The 20,114-nt window shown below is 42.0% G+C and overlaps 1 protein-coding gene across 3 annotated transcripts; it reads right to left on the reverse strand.

The window, feature by feature from the left end:
* Nucleotides 1–4,861: 4,861 nt before the first annotated feature.
* TRMT10A (tRNA methyltransferase 10A) lies at nt 4,862–19,441 on the reverse strand. Of its 3 annotated transcripts, none has more exons than XM_084625503.1 (8): nt 19,334–19,441; nt 17,693–17,974; nt 16,442–16,604; nt 14,058–14,129; nt 13,491–13,565; nt 11,654–11,803; nt 10,458–10,563; nt 4,862–6,572 (listed from the first exon to the last, which is right to left on the reverse strand). In XM_084625503.1, exons 2-8 carry the CDS (start codon nt 17,890–17,892, stop codon nt 6,403–6,405), a joined length of 936 nt encoding a protein of 311 aa, XP_084481629.1. In that variant the 5' UTR covers nt 17,893–17,974; nt 19,334–19,441; the 3' UTR covers nt 4,862–6,402. The 3 variants fall into 3 exon arrangements, with proteins under 3 accessions (XP_084481629.1, XP_084481630.1, XP_084481631.1); XM_084625504.1 differs by lacking the exon at nt 19,334–19,441 and adding an exon at nt 18,936–19,069; XM_084625505.1 differs by lacking the exon at nt 4,862–6,572 and adding an exon at nt 6,918–7,011.
* Between the last annotated feature and the right edge of the window lie 673 nt (nt 19,442–20,114).

The raw sequence follows: 20,114 nt of genomic DNA on the forward strand, positions 1-20,114 counted from the left end.
CTTCCTCCACACAGTCAAAACCTCCTGCTGTTCTTCAGACATGTGCCAAACTCTTCTTGTCAACTAGTCTTTGGATTCCACCTTGCCTTTCACCATCAACCAGCACATCTTCCTCGTTGTCCCTAGCCACCCCTCGCCCTCTAAATAAAACATGCTTTGCTAGTTAGTCTCCCTCAGCTATCTAAGACACATTTGCAGCCCCTACCCAGACAGCTTCACCTCCCTCAGACCACCATCTTCCACGTGTCCTACATCTGGAGTGCAGTAAAGGTTAACAAAGCAGCACAAGCTGAGAAACCCCCAACAGTCTCAAGAAGGAGACTACCCCTTCTACAAGAAAGTGGCAGTCTGAGTGGTTTATGTGATCATGAGACTGTGCTAGCAGTAACCTGTATTAGCACACCTGGATATAGTGAGTTTGACCCCAAAAAAGGGGGAGTACACTCTCTTTACACTGGTTCAAAAGTACTACTGTACAATCATTTGTTAGTCTCTAAGGTGCCACAAGTACTCCTTTTCTTTTATCATTCTATAGTGAGTGAAAGTACATAGTTTATAATAGCTGTGGGAGGAGACTTTACATGGGAGCGATGAGAAGGGAAACCAGGGAAGGAATTTTGTAATTTCTCAGAGACCAACAATTTTATCTTCTCAAAGAGTCATCCAGTTGGAGACCCTCCATGCTACTATTTTCATAATGCTACCAGAAACACATGGTAAAAGCCAAGCAAACATTGAAAAACAAAGCCTAAGGTTAGTGTGGTATAGAGCTTTATTGTTCAAAAATCTTTTCCAGAAAGGGAGAGAGATGGTCATTTGTCCACAAGAGGGGAGAGATTTACAATCCCAATTTCCAAAAATGTACACAGAGGAAGGTCCTCCAGCTCCCAAGGAACGAGCCACAGTCCTTCCGTAGCACTCCGACAGAAGCCCCACCTTCGCTACAGCAAGTTACCCGTTGATCAGAGACGTCTTACTGCCAGAGAATAACTTCCTCTTCAAAGCTTCTGAAACAGCACAATTGTTCCCTTCAAGTATTACCATATGTACTATTAGCAACAATAATTAAAAACCTACCTAGAGCTGGCTCCCCCTTTAAAAACAAATTTGTGTTAATTTCGTTTAGTCCCTAAGTGTTTCATCAAAAACCACTGAAAAGTACATACAGAATGACTTCCCCGGAAGCTTTTGGATATGCTCTTCATTCAAAATGCCTATACAAGTAAGGTTAAGAGAACTGTAAATTATAAGATGTTTCATCTACCCTGCAAGACTCTTAACACAGGCATTTCATCTTTAAGGAAACCTAAATTTGCTATTAACTTGGCACATCAAGTGAAGAGAACATCCACTGATGTTATGCTTTCTAGCCTCTCTGAAATGATGCATTGTACAGCAACTGGGCAGTACTACATTACACCTTGATTACACCTTTAGCTGTTGTAACCCACAGAACGAATCTTTTTCTCTACATTCTAGAGTAGAGCACATGACACTGTAAGACAGGATAGCAACTTGATCAAAAACCTCAGGCAACAAATTTAAGTTTGGCAGCTGATTTGCCCCTAACAAGTATGTGCATGTATACACACATTTGTGCACAGGAGTCAGGCCCACAAATAGACACATTGTGTGTGGATACACCATCTGCTCATGTAATTATAGAGGTACATGGGCACATGTATGTTTTGCAGGGTGCAAGTCACGCACCAGGTTTTGAAAAGCTGACCCTAAATTTTCAGTCCTAGTTCACTAGGAAAGGCATGACTGCAGGTAGAATGACACACTCTTTTTGCAGAAAGCAAGCAATTATCTAGATCAATTCCTCTCACAATAGCTGAGAAGTGTCATGTATTTAACACTGGGGGTGGGGGGAAAGGGGAATGTGGGGAAAGAAAGGGTGGACAAAAATGCCCAACAAAACCAACTAAATAAACCCAAGATCACAGAAATGGTGGCAAGCGCAGCCTATCTAATACTGGAACCATTTACTGAAATCTTACCTTAACCCACCCTTTTGGGTATGTTTGGATAAGAGGTCACACCTGTTTTTGGTTATGCAAAAAACAAACCCCAACCCACCAAGTTTTGCAAAACAAAATAAAAAACGTGATCCCTACTTTTTGGCCAACTCCAGTTTATAGTTCCACAGTAAGATTATTCAGCTATGCCTTGGGACATGCTCCTTCATGAAGAGTGACAATCTTTGAAAATTTTACTAGTGCTGTGCCACGCCCTTTCAGGGAAATTTAAGCTGATAATATTTAGAATTCCCTTCTGCAAGTTCTCATCCTGACCAAAAATCATTTCTATCTGTTATGATAGCATGGTGCCCATTCATACTTGTCAGAGCAAAAAAGAGTGCATTAAGAACTAAGCAGCAACCTTAGCGCTAAAGTCTCGTGTGGTCATATTGGGAACATGTCAAATCCTGTCAGTTCACTAAAAGATCTAGGCCAGAGGTTCTCAACCTTTGGTCTGCAGCCCCCTGGTTAACAAAACAACTGAATGGTTACATGATGCTATCGCTCGCTCCTTGTTTGCGCCTACTAAGTCACATTGAAAAGAAAGGGAGTAATTTAAAATACTTTAAATTAATACTAATTTTCCATGTTAGCAATTGCTAATGTTGCTCCAGGAGCATTATTCTACAGTGAATGGGAGGAGGACAGGTGTCTTGAATGGGACAGTTGATCCAGGCAGCTCACTACTGTTAAGATGCAGTACATACCAGGAAAAAGTTTGAGAACCACGAACTAAAAGGACAACAGGGCAAGTTAAGGATGTAGGGAAAACAACTGAAATCTCCTGATTGATTGATTGATACCTTGTTTCATTGCTTATCTTTGTTCTTTAAAGTAAATGATACAAAGTCAGTTTGAAGAACAGTAGAACAAGCCCAATCTGAGTATGAGAGTCCTTACTGAACAAATGATGGCAACAATGCTAATGTGTCCTTTCAACAGCATGCTTAACTTTCCTCTGAAACTGCTTGTGGTAGGTTATTGAGCAAATATATTAGAGAGGGAAGTGTGTTGGTTTACAAAGACAACTACAATCAACAACATTTTCTAAGTTTTTTTCCCCAATACCATCTGTAACTTACTGCATTTGCATAAGGACACAAAGCTAGTCTCCCCCCATTCTCTCTCTCACTGAAGGTAAGTTGCGAGATATGTACACTCACACATTTAGCATAAGTGCTCCAATAAATATATTTAACAGGTCAAATAGTCCTTTAACATATTAGTGACAAGCCATTAGATATAATCTAAATTTTTGACTGATCCTAATACTAATGCTTTATGATGAAATTTTCCTAAGCTAAAGAAAGTGTGCATGTCTTCCAAGTCCCCCTTTCACTCCATGCCCTTGAGCACCTGCTCTTTTAGTTACTTGGCTTCCCTTCAAAAAGACAGGACACAGCAGTGATGGAGACTCCTATGACTATTCTTGTGAGATTGTCACATTTCATCCTACTGTAATAAAATGAGATGGCCTACCTTCAAACTATCACTGTCCCTGACATGAACAGCTGAGACTGCAGTCTTCAGGATCCTATCTGCTGTGATTGAAAAGGCTCAGATTTAGAAATGTTATTAAAGCTAACGTTAAAAAAAATTATGTAATAAATAGGTTGAGAAAAGTGTGTCTGTACATCTGAGTATAGTGCTTAGATTATCCACAAATACAAAGTTTGTTTTTAAAAGTCATATGATACACAGAGCACAATCAGCAATAACCCAACTTTTGGTCAATAGATTTAACACTTCCGTTTAAATATTAGAATCCAAATACAGTACTCAGCTACATCACTCATGAAAAGTTGTACAGAGATTTGGTTGTGGAAAACAAAATATATCAATGAGTGGGGATTGTCCCTCAGTAATTGAGAATTTTGCTACATTAGTTTAAAACACTCACATTCACATCAAGCATTTTTGAACACTTCATGAATTGCTCAGGTGGCAATCTAATATTCCTCAGAGTATTTATACTCCATCGCTCTTGGAAGCTATTCCCAGGTTATTGGAAACTTGGCTGATTTATTAAATGTACAATCTTTGTGATGCACAAGACACACAAATAGCTATGAGTTATATACTCTTTACTGTCCAAGCTGAAAAATTAGGTTGCTTGTCTTAAAAAGTGCAAATCTGAAGTTAGTGGAAAGTTGTGAGTCACATGTCCTCTCCAAAATGAATCACTTTGCCCACAACAGAAGTCCTGAATGTTTCATTTTGTGTTGCTCTATTTCATTGATCAAGCATCTCCTACTTGCAAATGACTGATTTGCACATTATGCAACTCATTATTTAAAAAAATGGTAATGAGGAGTGCTTTATAACCACTTTCAAATCATTATATTTGACACAGTAAGACATGGTAATATGTTTGTGGAAAGAAACAAAAAAAAAAAGAGAAACCAAATGAGAGAGGCAGTGGCTAACACACACTAGAGAGGAAAATGTAAGAAAGAAATTCTTTTAAATAGTGTGTAATATGTTGAAACAAAGACATGAATATATTTCAAAGTTATCTGCAGAAAATGATGTTGTAAAGTGTCCATTTCAGAGCTTCTTTGGGTTAAAAAAATGAATTCTTGCTTAACACGTAATCACACAAGTGAAGAGACCAGAGAATATATTTTGTTGTTAAAAAACAAAAAACATAACTTCCACCATACCAAAAAAAAAAAAAAAGTAGTTCTGGTCAATAGAACAATGCAGAAGAACTACCTTTTAGAGTTGTGGAATTAATTCCACATGAATAAATTGTAGCATTTAATTTTAATGTGCTCAAATCTGAGAAGGAAACAAGACACGTGGTAGAATTAAAGAATCTTAACTGAAACTTCAAATGCTTAGATCAGATTTAATGAATACTATGTGCAGCAGTATGCAATACCTCAATTGTAAAATATACACTTTGTACCTTTGCTATTTCAGACATTTGTTTACTAACAGAGGAAACTGGTACTGGCAAGTGCTTTACTTTGTTTATGCTGTATATTTCTTTGGCTCTTCAAAACAAAAACAAGACAATGCTTTTGTCCAGAAGTTTCTCCACGTTCAGAGACAAAATTTAACACATTTCTCTTGGCATATCTACACAATAACCCTACCACAGTATCTTATTTGAGCAACAAACTGTTGCCCACGACCTAAGGCAGATGAATCTTCACTGTAGTTTATCAGATGGCTGCCTAAAGAGTTCTCAAAATTAATTTATATTAAAAAAGCATTAAAATGATCACACTGAACATGTCAAATCATAATTTGCTTGTTGCCAACCCTGTAAAACTATAGGACACATGTACATCTACACATATTCCAGTTCAACTCCCAGTCTGAAAGTGGTGACAGTGGAGGGAGGACTGGATCTGGATACAGAGCCAGTCACATCTATATCATCTGTTCAAAACCAGCCCACGCCACAAGTGACCAGAAGCTGCTATCCTCCAAATTCTCTTGGGGAGTCTATTGATGATTGCAGAATTGCTCTCTGTAGATACTTGTCCACATCCCAAAAGCTACACTATAACTGGCTCCCTTCTGGATAGACCCTGCAGAAAGGGATGAGAGAATGGCTCCTCTGGTGTGAAAGGACACCTTCCGCCCCCCAAGGCTGTCTTTTGGCCTGCTTCAGGAGTACTGAAATGGCTATTTTAAAAATTTAGTTAGAACAGAGAGCTTCAGTTCAAGAGGCAAGAAGAGTAACTCTTTCTGAAATACTCATAATCCTGCCAGAGAGGGCAGGTCTGCTGTGACAGAGGATGTTTTTAAAAAAATTATGTCTTTTAAAAAAAAGTGTCCAAAGCAGGCCCAAAGCAGAGTTCTTGGCTCCCAATGTTTTTTCAGAGACTATAAGACCATTCTTTGCTCAGAAAAGCCCCCACTGACGGTAAGAAGTTATACACACTTCGCAACAGGCAATGCCGGAAGGAGCTTTTAGATTCATTGACCTTTGACACTCATTGCTTTTAAGACATAATATAGGATGGGGTGGATAGAGAATAATAATAAAATATCAAGGGTACATGCACAAAACAGTGACAGTTACTAACATATTAATTATTAGCTTCCATCACAAGCTTCAAGAAAATAAAACCGTTCTGTATGTATCAAATAAAATATTTTAAAAAGGAAAATAAATATTAGCTTCCATAACAAAATAAGTTCTGCATTTGCTATTAATTTACTTTATAAAAAGCGAAAAAAAGGAAGTATTTTCAAGGTAAAAATAACATTTATCTTTACCACTTCTTTCCAAGTGTAGCCACTTAAACAATTAAATACCACTAGTTCGATAGATTGTTCTCAGAGGTTTCATCTAACTCATGTCTCATTTCTATCCTTTGTGCCACATGCACTTTACATTCCTGCCCGCTTCCATAGTTGCCTAGTCGCTGTCCGAGCTATTATCTTCACCAGCTTCTTTTTCACGCAGCTCACATTTGGAGGAGTCATTGGCTTCGCCCAGAGGACTGGCCCCTTTCCGCGGTGGCAAGACACTGAAAAATGCTTCCTTCCAGTTTCTCTTTTCCAGATAAGAGAGGATTATCTCAAACACTGCAACCAAGAGAGACAACCAGCTCTTCAATAGTGAAGTAACAATTTCTGACAGGAACAGAGACTAATTTTTAAAGAACACACATTTAAAAACATAAGCCAACTGTTGCAAGGATCTTACCTCTTTCTACAACAATGTGAAATAAATAAAGCCCTCCGGATTAAACAGAAAACGCAGTACTGCTGTGGCAGTCAGCTCTTGTAGGAGCTTTCCCTCTGCCCCCAAAGTAAGTATGCTTTGAAAATTATTTAGAACAGCCTTACAAAGTCATGGAGACACACCCAACCCAGGAGCACAATGTACTTGCCTCCTTTTACTACACTAAAGAATGGTGAAGAAAAGATCATTACCCAAACAAAAACAGTTGTCATCTCTTCCACCCACCGCACTCCGACAATGGAAAAATGGGACCACCACAGTTATGCCACACTGATTTAGCTGCATTTGTTTTTAAATAAAAGGACATAAGTTAATGTAGGCCCTAAATTTGACCTGCCTTCTTATAATATTTTGTAATTACTCTATGTGTAGTATGCTTAAACTTCTTAGTGCTTTATAAGCAGTGAAATCCTCACAATGATCCTCCAAACAGACAAGTAAAGATCTACATTTTACAGATGGGGAAATGGAGGAAAGTTGCTTAACCTCTGCCTAATGCTGAGAGGGACGCAACATCCAAGCCAGCAGTTCCTAGCTCACAGTCTTGATAGAGAGAGAGTGGTCTCAATACAGCTGCCAGAACTAGAAAGAATGTTCAGAGGTGGAGGGAAATTTTAAACAACGTTTTCCAATATTACAAAGTACTAGTCTTAGAATGTTGCGTTTAACTGAAGGAAACAAAGTTACTTATCCATATAATCCTCTCTTGGCTATGCCTGATATGGCATTTTAGATCCAAAAGATGAGAATCTTTTAAATCCTAAACCAAGTACAGTAAAAGCTGTTTTATCTGGCACTTCACCAACCAGAAAGCTCTACAAACCAGCATTTCTGATCTTCATAGAAATTCTGGTTTATAGTCCAATTGGCGTGGAACCGACAGGGGGTTGGAGTAGAGGAGGGGCTGTGGAGCACAGACTTTGGGAGGGAGTTTGGGTGCGGGAGCCAGGGGCTGCTCACCTTGGGCAGCTCCCTGCAAGCGGCGACCTGTCCCGGCTGCTTCTAGGCAGAAGCGCAGCAGGTGGCTCTGTGTGCTGCCCCTGCCCCGAGCACTATCAACATAACTCCCACTGGCTGGGAACCTGTGCACTGCTCCCCTCCCATGCCCCAAGCTCCCTCCCAGAGCCCGCGCTAAAAATCCTCCATGAGCTCTAATTATATCTCAAATGTAAATTTAACACTGTTCTTGTCCATCTTCCACCACCTGGGGGTTCTATTTAATTAAAATACTTGAGAGAACAGTAACCCTACTAAAATGTTTATGGTATGGATCTATCCCTCCTCATGCCCCCCTGAGACAGTAGCAAGAGTGCCCAGCCTGTGGGACCTGGTACTATACCTTTCATTTCCAAGAACAGCAGAGTTAGAACCAAACAGGTGTTTCACTGTGCAATAGCACATAGTGAAATAAATGCAAATATATATTTATAGTTAAAAAAAACCATGAAAATATCCCTTACGTTATACATACAGATACAGAATAGGGGTGGCCCAATTCTGCCATCCTTATTCATGTCAAGTTCTATTTTGCATGCAAGTATTCCTATTAAAATTGGGCCAAATAATATTAAGGTTGCAATATGTGCAAGGGATTGAATTACAATAGTTAAAGGCACCCGACATTTTGAATTTCCTGTCTTTTGTGCCTAAAATCCTCAGCATGGATACTGCATTAACACTGGATTTTAAAGAAGTATTTTATGTGTTCAGTGCTTTTCAATTATTGTTCTCAAAATGCTTTACAATGGCAGATAAACATAAAAAAATCCCATTTTACAGATAGATACAAAAGAGTCAGAGAGGCTAAGAGACTTGTCCAAAAACACACAGTGGATCAGCAGAAGAGTCAGGAATAGAACTGCGATCTGACTCCCACCCTAGAAGATAGCTCCCAGAAATTATACTAGAGCAGGGGTGGGCAAACTTTTTGGCCCAAGTGCCACATCTGTGTAGGGAAATTGTATGGCGGGCCATGAATACTCACGAAACTGGGAGTTGGGGTGTGGGAGGGGGTGAGGGCTCTGGCTGGGGGTGTGGGCTCTAGGGTGGGGCCAGAAATGAGTTCAGGATGTGGGAGGGTACTCCGGGCTGGGGCAGAGGGTTGGGGTGCAGGGAAGGTGAGGGCTCTGGCTGGTGGGCCTGAGGATGAGGGGTTGGGGGTGCAGGAGGGTGCTCTGGGCTGGGACTGAGGGGTTCAGAAGGTGGGAGGAGGATCAGGAGTGGTGCAGGAGGTTCGAGCATGGGAGTGGATCTGGGGTGCAGGCTCTGGGGGGTGCTTACCTCAAGCAGCTCCCAGAAGCAGCAGCATGTCCCTCCTCCGGCTCCTACGTGGAGGCACAGCCAGGCGGCTCTGTGCGCTACCCTGTCCATGGGCGCCACCCCTGCACCTGCTGTGGTTCCCGGCCAATGGGAACTGTGGGGGCAGTGCTTGAGGCGGGGGCAACATGTGGAGCCCCTTGGCTGCCCCTGTGCGTAGGACCAGGAGAGGGGACATGCTGCTGCTTCTGGGAGCCACACAGAGAGGGTCAAGCCCCGGACCCTGCTCCCTGGTGGGAGCTCGAGGGCCAGATTAAAACATCTGGAGGGCTGGATGCGGCCCCTGGGCTGTAGTTTGCCCACCCCTGTACTAGAGGTCAGTATACGACTGTTGCAGGAGAACTACTAAAATGGACCTAGCTAACATCTTGCAATTTTTTATGGATAATATGTGGAACCCTGTTCTCTACCTTGTGATACAAGATTTAAAGCTACAGCTGTATGTGTGTGAAAGGTTTCCAATATTTGGGTTTTGGTAATACTTAAGCTTAATCATTAATTAGTGACCTAAGATTCAAAGTTATAGCTGATTCTCTGCTAAATTTATGATGTACACCCACTGGCAATTCTGAGATTGGATGAGCATGCCATTGCATACATCATCCTCATTTGATAATATTTAAGAGAATAAAATACTTTTAGCAACAATAAAACCAAACTTAGACATTTTCAATAAAATAAGAGACGGTAGAAGAAATTCAAAAGGTGCAAAATAAAGACACAAAATAGTAAAACCAAATTTAAAAAATGTTGAGGAGCAACCATATTGCATATGCTTATATTTAAATCTAACTAATTACTTAAAGGTCGCAGGTGTCAGAACTGAAAGACTAAGGGCTTTTAAAAAAATAAAAAAAGAAAGAAGATTAGGTAGAGAGTATGGTTGTATACCTCAATATAACAGACTCCGAAAACCAAGTACACACATTTTGGGCTCTTGCTAAATGCCAATGCAAAAGAAAGAATCGGGGAGAGAAAACAGAATTTTGCTACTAGCAAGTTGAATAAATTGTGCAGCTATCCACCACGAAATCAATGCACACCTAAACTGTGAAACAGTGGCAGTTTTTCATCCCTTGCATTTATCTTTTAAAAGGAATAGAAACACAAGGGTAAATCCTAATATTCTGGTCCTTTGACCGTTTTCAAGAGGGAATTTAGCCACTGTGGGTAGGATTTTCAAGAGTGGCATGTTTTCCATACGACAACTCAATGGGACTTAAGTTCCTAAGTCACTCAGGCACGGTTGGAAAAAAATCTCACTTTTATAAAGACTAAAGGCATCCAGCCATTACTGAAATAAGAATTAGGTCTTTATACACTGACGTACTTTTGAAGATTCATATAATTTGATATTGCTGACACAATCTGTAACATTTTCATTTTTATTTTTCAAACTCATGACTTACCATGATTAACTGCCAATACTTTCCGGCTGTTCATTTTCACAAAATTTCCAAGAGGAAGCTGCACATGACCAATTCCCTGTTGTAGTGCTTTTTTGTAAGTAATCCCCTGTAGCAAAGACACCCCCCCAAAAAGGTTAACCAAGAATCATGATTTTTGATCAGACTGTACAATACAAATGAGCTTTCTACTACTGGGAAAAAAAAGACAAAATGAATAAGATAATTACTGTTTTCAGGCAGGGGTTTTGCAAGCAGTGTCATACTGTTGCAACTCAAAACAAAGTGGGAAATACAGTCTGTTTTAAGGGAGTGTTCGTGTTCAACACAGTAAGAAATAATACAAATTATTCAGATAACATTCAAACTCAATTTTACCTGAGCTGTTTGTTTATTTTTTTTTTAAAAAGAGGCACTACAGAGTAGTGTTTTTGGTTTTTTTTTTAAATTCCAGGACTACTTTAACGCTTATGAAAAAGTAAGGAATTGGTACTGCAGTGATTACATTCTGCAAGCAAATAGAGCCTTATTTAGTTCTCAGCCTTTGCAGTAGCTCAACCTGCTTTGTTCTGAAGAATCATTTGCCAAGACAAAATTTATCCCCCAAACTTTTTTATGACACATGAACTATTAAATAGGTCAAAGGGCATTAGTTTGGTACACTATCCAAAGGAAATAATTTTTAATAGTGCTCTAACCCTTCCAGTAGCAGTCTAACTGACATGCCAATTGCACAGAGTACAACGCCATGTCCAGGCATTGAACTAGAACCCAGAGGCAAATGTGTTCCTTGATTAGGCCATACTGACAAACCAAGTTATTAAAGAAGGATGTCCAAGATCCATTACAATTCTGTTTACACATGCAAGTAAATAACTGAATACACACAAACCAAAGATCTCTTTCAGAAAATCTGGCCTTCAGTGGGTACAACAGAAGATTAAAATTAAGCATGGATCATTATAGATTTGAAGTAAAAGATAAAATCAAAACATATATTTAAAAAAACAAATCAGCAAAAAAATCACTACATACAATCACCTCCAGAACAACGTTTTGGTTTTTAAGAGTTTTATTGCACAAAATCAACCAATATGTTTTTTAAATAAGTATCCGTTTTTGCTGATTTGCATGTGTTCAGTAATAACACTGAATTAGATGCTGAAAGAGCAGCTTTAAAGAAAGTAATATCCGTCTACCTTGTGGTGATTGTGATCCACCAGACCTCCAATTACATAGGCTTTAGTCTCATCTAGTTCATTCAGCACGTCAGGGGAGTCTGATGTAAGATACACAAGGTCTTCCTTCTTCATTAGCTCATTATAATGCTCTGATGAAATATGGATATCCTTTGAGATACAAAGAAGTTCAAATGTTACACATGCTATTGAATAATGCTTGGCCAGGCTGAACACCAGCAGAAGTACCAACGGAGCAGTGTGTCCATGCTGCCCATGCCAAGTCAAATACAGTTTTGTCCCATATCCACTGTACTGCTTTCTCGGTATCGAACCCACAGTTCCCAGCATAGCTCTCTGAAGCAGTGGCTTGTGAAAAGTTTAAGGCCTTTTGAGAGTCCAGAGGAATTGCAGAAGAGGTCAAACACTTGTGACTCCCTGTGGAAAGTCCTCGTGGACCTAAGTCACTTCCAAGACCTTTTTTCAAAAGGGAAGCCAGAATAAATGAATCATAGAATATCAGGGCTGGAAGAGACCTCAGGAGGTCATCTAGTCCAACCCGCTGCTCAAAGCAGGGCCAAACCCCAATTTTTGCCCCAGGTCCCTAAATGGTCCCCTCAAGGATTGAACTCATAACCCTGGGTTTAGCAGGCCAATGCTCAAACCACTGAGCTATGTCCCCCCCCCCGCCCGATGCTCAGCTATTGCTTGGCAAGAAAGGTTTCTGCTGCAGCTTTTAAAAAGCAGTCACCAGGACTTGTGTGATGGAACTGGTCTATAATTTATGCATACAGTTTGTTGACCAAGTTATTGTATGAATATATTGGTTTAGTTTAATAGGTGCTGTAAGAAAAATCAGGCAGGAAGAAAAGAATAGCTCAAGATATGCTACTTCTCTGCAAACACTCAAGTGTTGTTAAGAAAGAATACCAGGATAGGAAAAAGACCACGCACAGATTTATCACATGGTTTAAAAATGATCACTTTCAAGAGAGGGGGTAGTTGTGTGGGCGAATCAGACCCAACAGACTGGACAGACACCCCTAGTGGGGGTATCTGAAGAAGTTAGGGCCACCCAGACTACCATCAGGGGATGGTAAGCCTCTAGGTAAGGTAAACATACATGTACATCATATGTTATTTTAAAATCATTTTTTAGCCCAACACTAACAGGCCAGCCATGGGTGTTTTATTGCAGTGTAGACATACCCAAAGAGATTTGCTCAAGGTCACACAACATTTGACAGAGCTGAGTAAGGAATTCTGACCTCCTCCGAGGCAATCGTTCCTCATGCAAATAATTAAAATAACATAGGAACATTATTAAAGAAAAAAGAGTTACAAGGATAAGAAACCCAGCATGTCAGCAATCTTACTGAATGTGCCATTCTTGACAGTACTGGCGTTATTTTCTGGAGCCAGGCAAAGTAGTATGGGCCAGCTCATTAGCATTTCACCTCTGGAAACCAGAATCTAGTCTTGATCAAGGCATAACAGATGTATTTAGTTTCAAGGTTAGTCAATACAATCTGAGATAAAAAGCCAGGAATAGCAAGAATCAAGGAGTTGGAGCATTACAAGTCAGCACAGAGATGCATCAGCAATATTAACTGAAGAAATGCCAACTTATACAAAGCTAGTCTCAAGTCAGGGCAGTCACTCGTATGAACACTAAATTCACTCAAAACTGAAGTCATTAAGAGCTAAACTAACACCACTTTTTTGATGTCTTGATAAAATACAGTACATGGAAAAGATACAAGCCAAAGAAACTGTAGCAATCTTTGAATGAATATTAAAACTGTATTTTTCTTGGGAAATTTCAGAGTCACAGAATTGCTTAATTTTCTGTCATTACCTTCCAGTTGACCCATCCTTTGTCATTTTCATTCATGTTGTTCTTCAACTGGCCTCCATGGCTGGTCAAGTAAAACTTAAGAGGGATAAAAAAAAAAAGTGCAAAATATCCAAATTCAAGATGCTGGATTTGTCACCACATATGTTTTATCAGACAAGCTTTTTATTCTGAAGTGTTAACTAAAACTCACTTTCATTATTTACCAGAGGAATCTGGCGCTAAGAACATTTTTTAATGGTCAGTACAAAGGGTTAACAACTAAGCATTTTTTGCCTTATGTCCTGCAGAAAGAAAAGTGTACATCCAAAAGCTATCTTGGACTGGCAGCTTTTATACTGACATTCATATGCCTTTTCATCTATGTAGGTATTTTTATGGTGGTCACTATCAGGAAGGTAGTGTTAGCATTCCTTTAATACAGGAATGACAGAAACATGATCAAGCTAAGTTATTTTTTTCATTTTACTAAAATTATACTCTCTTTTGGGCAAGGACTGCCTCTTCTACATGTTCTGTACTTCACTAAGCATGGCCAGTGCTCAAATATAGACAGTTGTTGTAACATACCTGTACAGGATGTAATGCTTTACGGTTTTCTGCATAACATCTCTGAATTTGCTTGTGAAGCTTCTTGACATCCTGTATGTAACACAATTTGTTTTTATACAGTCCTTCAGACAGATCATCACAAAATGCTTTACCAAGAGTCAGTCAGACGCTAGAGAGAGAGAAAGGAAGCTTTTAACTAGCAAAATAGATTCCTGAGTGGGAAAGCATCAGACCCTTCGAGAGAAAAGGAGAATGACAGCTGTGAGGGAATTACGTACACACACAAATATATGCATCTCCCATAGAGTACATATTTAACCACTATTACAATAATAGTGACTCAAGTCACATTACTCTTCAGTCACTCATTGACTTATTACATAGAACATACACATATTACTATTGAGTTACAGATTGTAACTACTTCCAGGAACAGAATAGACTCCTTTATCATGCTTATTTTAACTATAAACACACCCTTTCACACCCACACAACACACTCCAGGGAAATTTATTATTTTTTTTTTATTTCAAACAAGTCATGGATATGAAGTTCATCAATACAATGTTTTTATGTAACAGAAATAAAAACAAATGTTTAGACTATCCAAAAAAGGACAAACAAAAAACAAACAATGGCTTCCCTCTAACCAACCGTACCAGGAAACAATCAAACTCGCCAGACCCTCCACCTATAATCCGTCAGCCTCCATAAATATCTGAGAAAAACTACGGGCTTTGCACACAAAGGAAGGAAGTGCATTCGACAGTCTAGAAACTTTTATAGAAAATGCTCTACCAGCAGCAACCTCTCATGTATCTCAAAGGAGCACCCCTGATCTCACTTGTGACAGTATGACATAAAGAGAAATGCCTCAGGTAACTGGGTTCCAACCCATTTAGGACTTTAATAGGTTCAGACAATCACTTTGAACTCTACCCAGAAACCTATTGGACAACAGTAACACTGAGTACTAGTGTTATATGCTCCCTGTATTACACTCTAGCTGCCTGTGCATTTTGAGCTAGTTTGTATTTGAGTGTTTCAACGTGCAGCCTCACCAGTGTAATATGGTGGTTTAGTCTTGACTCATTACTCAGACTGTCAATTCTTCAGGGCAGAGACTGTCCTTAGGGTCTGTATTTGTACAGCACCTACCACAATGGGTCCTGATCCATGACAAGGGCTCCTAAGTGCTATAATAATACAAATAATAAAGACAGATGATAATAGAAAGGCTTGCATCAAAAAAGAAAAGGGCACACTCTTCTCACCAGATGTAGGTAAAAAAAAAATGCTCTAAAAAATGTTCTGCCTTTTTGTCCAGAGCTGCTATTTAGTCAACAAGTAGTACAGTAAAACTCAGATGTCACCAGGGTCATCCCTAGAGGGGTGCAGGGCCTGGGACATAGGCGCCAAGTTTCTATCTGCCAGGGTGTTCTCCCCCTGGCTCTGCCCAGGCCCCGTCCCCACTCCACCCCTTTCCCCTGAGGCCCCATCTGCCCTGTTCCACCCCCTCCCCCGAGCGCGCTGAGCCCTCACTCCCCACCCCGCCAGCGCCTCCAGACGCTGAAAGGGCTATAGACACTGGGAGGGAGGAAGAGCCGCTGATCAGCGGGGCCCGCAGGTGGGCAGGAAGCGCTGGAGGGGTTGGTAGGGGGGCTCTTCTTCGCTCCCCCGCCTCACCTCCCCATGAAGTGCGGGGCCCAGGGCAGTTGCATCAATTTGCTGTACCCTAGGGACGGCTCTGGATGGTACCTGGCTTACAAATGGTGGAAACACTCCCTTGGCGTATAGGGGGTGCCGTTTCTGATTCTCTTTATTCCATACCCCTACCCACCAAAATCACTCCAATGTTTTCTTTATTATCCGGAAGCCAGTTCAACTTCATCCATTCTGAGATGTCATAAAAACTCAGAATTACTTGTTCTACTGGACCACACAGCTCTGATGTGACTGAAACAGAGCTGAGTATCACCATAATACTGAACATGCTGTATCCCATGTGCTCTCACTAACTCTGCTAGGGGCCTCAAACATACTTGGAACAGGAGAGGGGTGGGGGAGAGGAAAGACCTCTGCAGTACCCCTCAGAAGAGTGCTCTTGGAGCATGAGAAAATTTAATGGCTGATACCAGGGACAAGGTTCTACTTTCTACTCTGGAATCAAGTTAATTTACAAGAACAGATCTCCAGGAAGATGACTGCTATTTTTAGCAAGTTTACATAGCAGTACTATTTTGAAATCTGACAGATTTAAGAAACAAACATATAAGCTATCCCTCATGCACCAAGACAAAGATTATTTCATTTTCATCTACCCACAGGTTCTTCCACTCTCAGATCATGCCATATTAGTATCAGCGAATCCATGTGCTTCCAATAGCAAAATTTCATTTACCTTTAATACCATCAAGTTGTCAAAACTGCAGTCTATAATAAGACGAAGAGTACTAGGAACAACATCCCTACGTATACGCTTCCCGTCACTCCCTTCATTGTTAGATTCCAACTGATACTGACGCTCCAGTTTTCTTTTCTGGCGTTTCTCTTTTCGTCTCTGCCTAAAAAGTCATAAACAGTTAAAAAATAAGGATTGCTAGGTCTGTACAGCTGGTTAGATGTTCTGCATGGTGCAGATGTTAGGAGATTAACATATACTTTATTGAAAAGTTTAAATAAGAGATAGTGTGAGGCTGCCCCGGTTTCTTGGGTCATAGTGTAGCACTGAAGACAAGTTCAGAAACAACCCATGGCTCATTTTTCTCTGTTTGTAGAATAGTGAGAAAACCTGTAACACTAGGTGTGTGATTCAGAGCTAACTAACACCACTGGAAAGAATCCCATCTATTTCAAGGGGACTTGGATCAGGTCATATACAACCACTGTGGACAAAAGAGCCAGTTAGGGGTCTCAGTGAAACAATATATGTTACACTCCAGATTCTAACATACATCTTTTCAGTGGTTTAGGAAGTATGCTACAGTGTGAGAGATGGGACGGGTCAGCCCAAGATCAAGGTGGGAAACTAAGGCTCAAGAAGTTCATTCTGAATAGCCACTGTCTTGGGAAGGTACCAATTGGGGTAATACTGGGGGTTCAGCTTGACCTAGAAGAGCCCATGCTTTGATACCCCTTTCCTTACCCCCAAAATATATTCCTACCATCACATCATCCTAAAAGATAATGAGCCTGATTGTGACAGCATCCTGTATTATCAAAAAGAGGAGACTCTCACTGATTCCTGGTTCTAGCCTCGCTCATCAGGCTACAGGGGCTGGCAGTGATACAGGCGCAGCACACTCAGCCAGTTCAGAAAGTAGAAATAATATCTCTCGTTGCTCAGCAACAACCATTTTGGCCAATTAGAGCAGAGAATTTGCAGGTTTACCCTCCTGACATCCTCAACCTGCTGAGAAACAGTTGCTGAATCACAGACCATTGAGGACATTGATCTGAAATAAGTTCTCCCTGGTGCTCTAACAGAGAAGCCCAGCACGTTTCACATACTCCACATTTGAACCAACACTGACTTTAATTCTCTTTTTTGCTGTGCATGAAGTTTATGTACAAATTCTGCTCACATACATAATCATTAAAATTAAATACTGGATTGGAATCAGCAACATAGGAGACATAATTCAAATCACACCTGCGTAAATCTCTTTGCTCTTCCCATTGTTTCTGCTTCATTAGCTTCTTCATTTGCCTCTTTGACATAACTCCAATGCTCTCTGCCTTGTCTGATCCTGGCTCCCCTTTTTTGACTTGATTGTCATTTGAATTAATCTTTTCTTCCACATCAGGAACGTCTGTGGGCAATGGATTTTCTGCTGGCATTTCTGATGACATTTGCTTTCCGATGGCTTTAGTGGATCTTGTCTAAAGAAGCTTGAATTTGTAGAGTAAGTCTTTTTTTCCTCCAAGACTGTTTCTGCAAGAAACAGAAGACAGAATAGTTCAAAAATACCACAAGACATCTACTTCAGATTAGTATCACTTTAAACCTACTGTAAATAGGGGGAGGGGGCGGGGGGCAATGACAAACAAGAACCGTAGACAGGCTTTTCCCCCAATTCTAAGCCTTGGTCTGTGCCTCAATAAGCAACTAATGCTCAAGAGCAAGTAGTAACAAATATAACTGTAGTATTCAATACTTTTCTAGAAAATCAGCCCTTAGCTACAGATGACATACCACCTATTTAAAGATTTATTTTAAACCCAGAGGGGGAAAGCCTAAATATGCTATGTTATGACCAGACTCATTTAATTTCTGTGACCACCCATCAAAATTGAGTTCAAAATGACCCCCAAATGCATGTGCAGGAGAAAGAATATCAGGAGGACAGAATTCTGAAAGCATGACTCAGATGTCTGTTTGTTTTTAAATAAAGTTCTTCGTTGTTTAGACAGCCTATTTACTGCAGATTTCCCAAAGCTATCACTTTCAATAAACAGTTTTACCTCTTCATTTTTCAAAAAGAACTCAACGTAGTTGCATATCGTTCTTAGTTGGAAGTCCCTCATAATTATTTTGGTTTTCCAATCACCTTATCCTATTTTGTAAGTGTTTTTCTTTTCCCCCACCCTGTTGCTGTGTAAATCCTGCAGAGAAATAGGGGGCTATACCAGACAAACAGTATAGGGAAAAGAGTTAAATTAACTACCATGCATACACAGTACCCTGAAAGGCACAAAGGAAAACAGAACAAAGTAGAGAACGTTTTTCTGCTCTTTCAGTTATCCTGATGTTAGAGGTTAATTATAAACAGAAGTTAACATTAATTCAGACACAAGCTTGATTTTAAGAGACCCGGGGGGCGGGGGGGGGATGGGGACGGCGGGAAAGAGATTTTAAAAAGACAGAAAATCTTCTCTGGCTCTGGAGAACGGACTGGCGGCTTAACGAAGAGGCGAAGCAGGGACAGACAGGAGCTCCTGGCGCAGGAGGTGGGTGGGGCACCCGCCGTGTCGGATTGAAGCCTGCACACAGCGCTGAGCCCCAGGCCATGGCAGCGCGCCGCAGCGCCAGCAGGGGAAAAGCGCCGCCGAGCGCCGGCGGCCCGGCCGGGGACAGTCGCTGTTCTTCGCACCGCTCTGCGGAGAGCGCGCGCGGCCCCGCCCCCCGCCCCGGGGGCCCGCAGGCGAGCGAGACCGGCCGGCGGGGCGGCTGCCGGGGCTGATGACTCGTGAGGGGGGAGTCCCGTCCCGTCCCGTCCCCAGGCTCAGCGCAGGCGGCTGGCGGCAGCGCTGACTCACGATCACCCACAGGGGCCGGCCGCCCCGCACTTACCCGCGCGCGCGCGGCAGCGCAAGACTGGAGCGGGGGGCTCCCGCCTCCAACGGCCAGAACCGCTTCCTAAGCCCCCTGCCGTCACCGGAACCGCGTCGCCCATCTGACGTCATCGGCCCGCGCCCCGGCCTGGGGGGGTCTATCGCCGGGGGCGGGGCGGGCGAGCTGCAGCGTCAGCGGGGAGGCGGCTCAGCGGCCCAGCCAGTCCCCTCTTGTACCCACACCCGGAGCAACGGCCTCGCCCCCGGCCGCCCCTGAGGTGCGGCCTGGCGATGTTGTGCAGACCTAGCCACGGTTAATCTGCCCCGACTGTCGGGTTTGCCACAGGCGCCTCGGGCCCCTCTCCAGCCACGACACACAGGGCCACCGGCGGGAGACCGGCAGCGTTTGGGGCGTGTGAATTAAACCCCTCCCCCCACGCCCCGCAGCCGGTGGCCCAGGAGGCAGCGACCCCGCCCCTGACACCAGCACAAACCAGGCTGGTCAATCTCCAGCGAAACAATTCCCCTAGTTGTCGCCCGCGTCACCCCCGTCCTCACAGGAAGCTCCCCGGTACGGTTAAGGAGGGTGTGCGTGTGAGGAACTTGACTCAGGTGCGTCGCGGGATGCAGGTACCTGGCCGGAAGCATTAGGGGATTCCTCGGTCACAATATGGCGACAGGATTCAGAGTAACAGCCCTGTTAGTCTGTAGTCGCAAAAAGAAAAGGAGGACTTGTGGCACCTTAGAGACTAACCAATTTATTTGAGCATGAGCTTTCGTGAGCTACAGCTCACTTCATC

The sequence above is a fragment of the Lepidochelys olivacea genome (assembly GCF_965140295.1).
Source record: "Lepidochelys olivacea isolate rLepOli2 genome assembly, chromosome: 4".
Lineage (NCBI taxonomy): Eukaryota > Metazoa > Chordata > Testudines > Cheloniidae > Lepidochelys > Lepidochelys olivacea.

Coding starts and splice junctions, on each gene's coding strand:
- TRMT10A (XM_084625503.1), bottom strand. CDS start 17,892: ATGTCATCAGAAATGCCAGCAGAAAATCCATTGCCCACAGACGTTCCT. Junction 11,804..13,490: donor AAGGATGGGTCAACTGGAAG/GTAATGACAGAA, acceptor TGTATCTCAAAG/GATATCCATATTTCATCAGA. Junction 10,564..11,653: donor TGGATCACAATCACCACAAG/GTAGACGGATAT, acceptor TCTTTGCTACAG/GGGATTACTTACAAAAAAGC.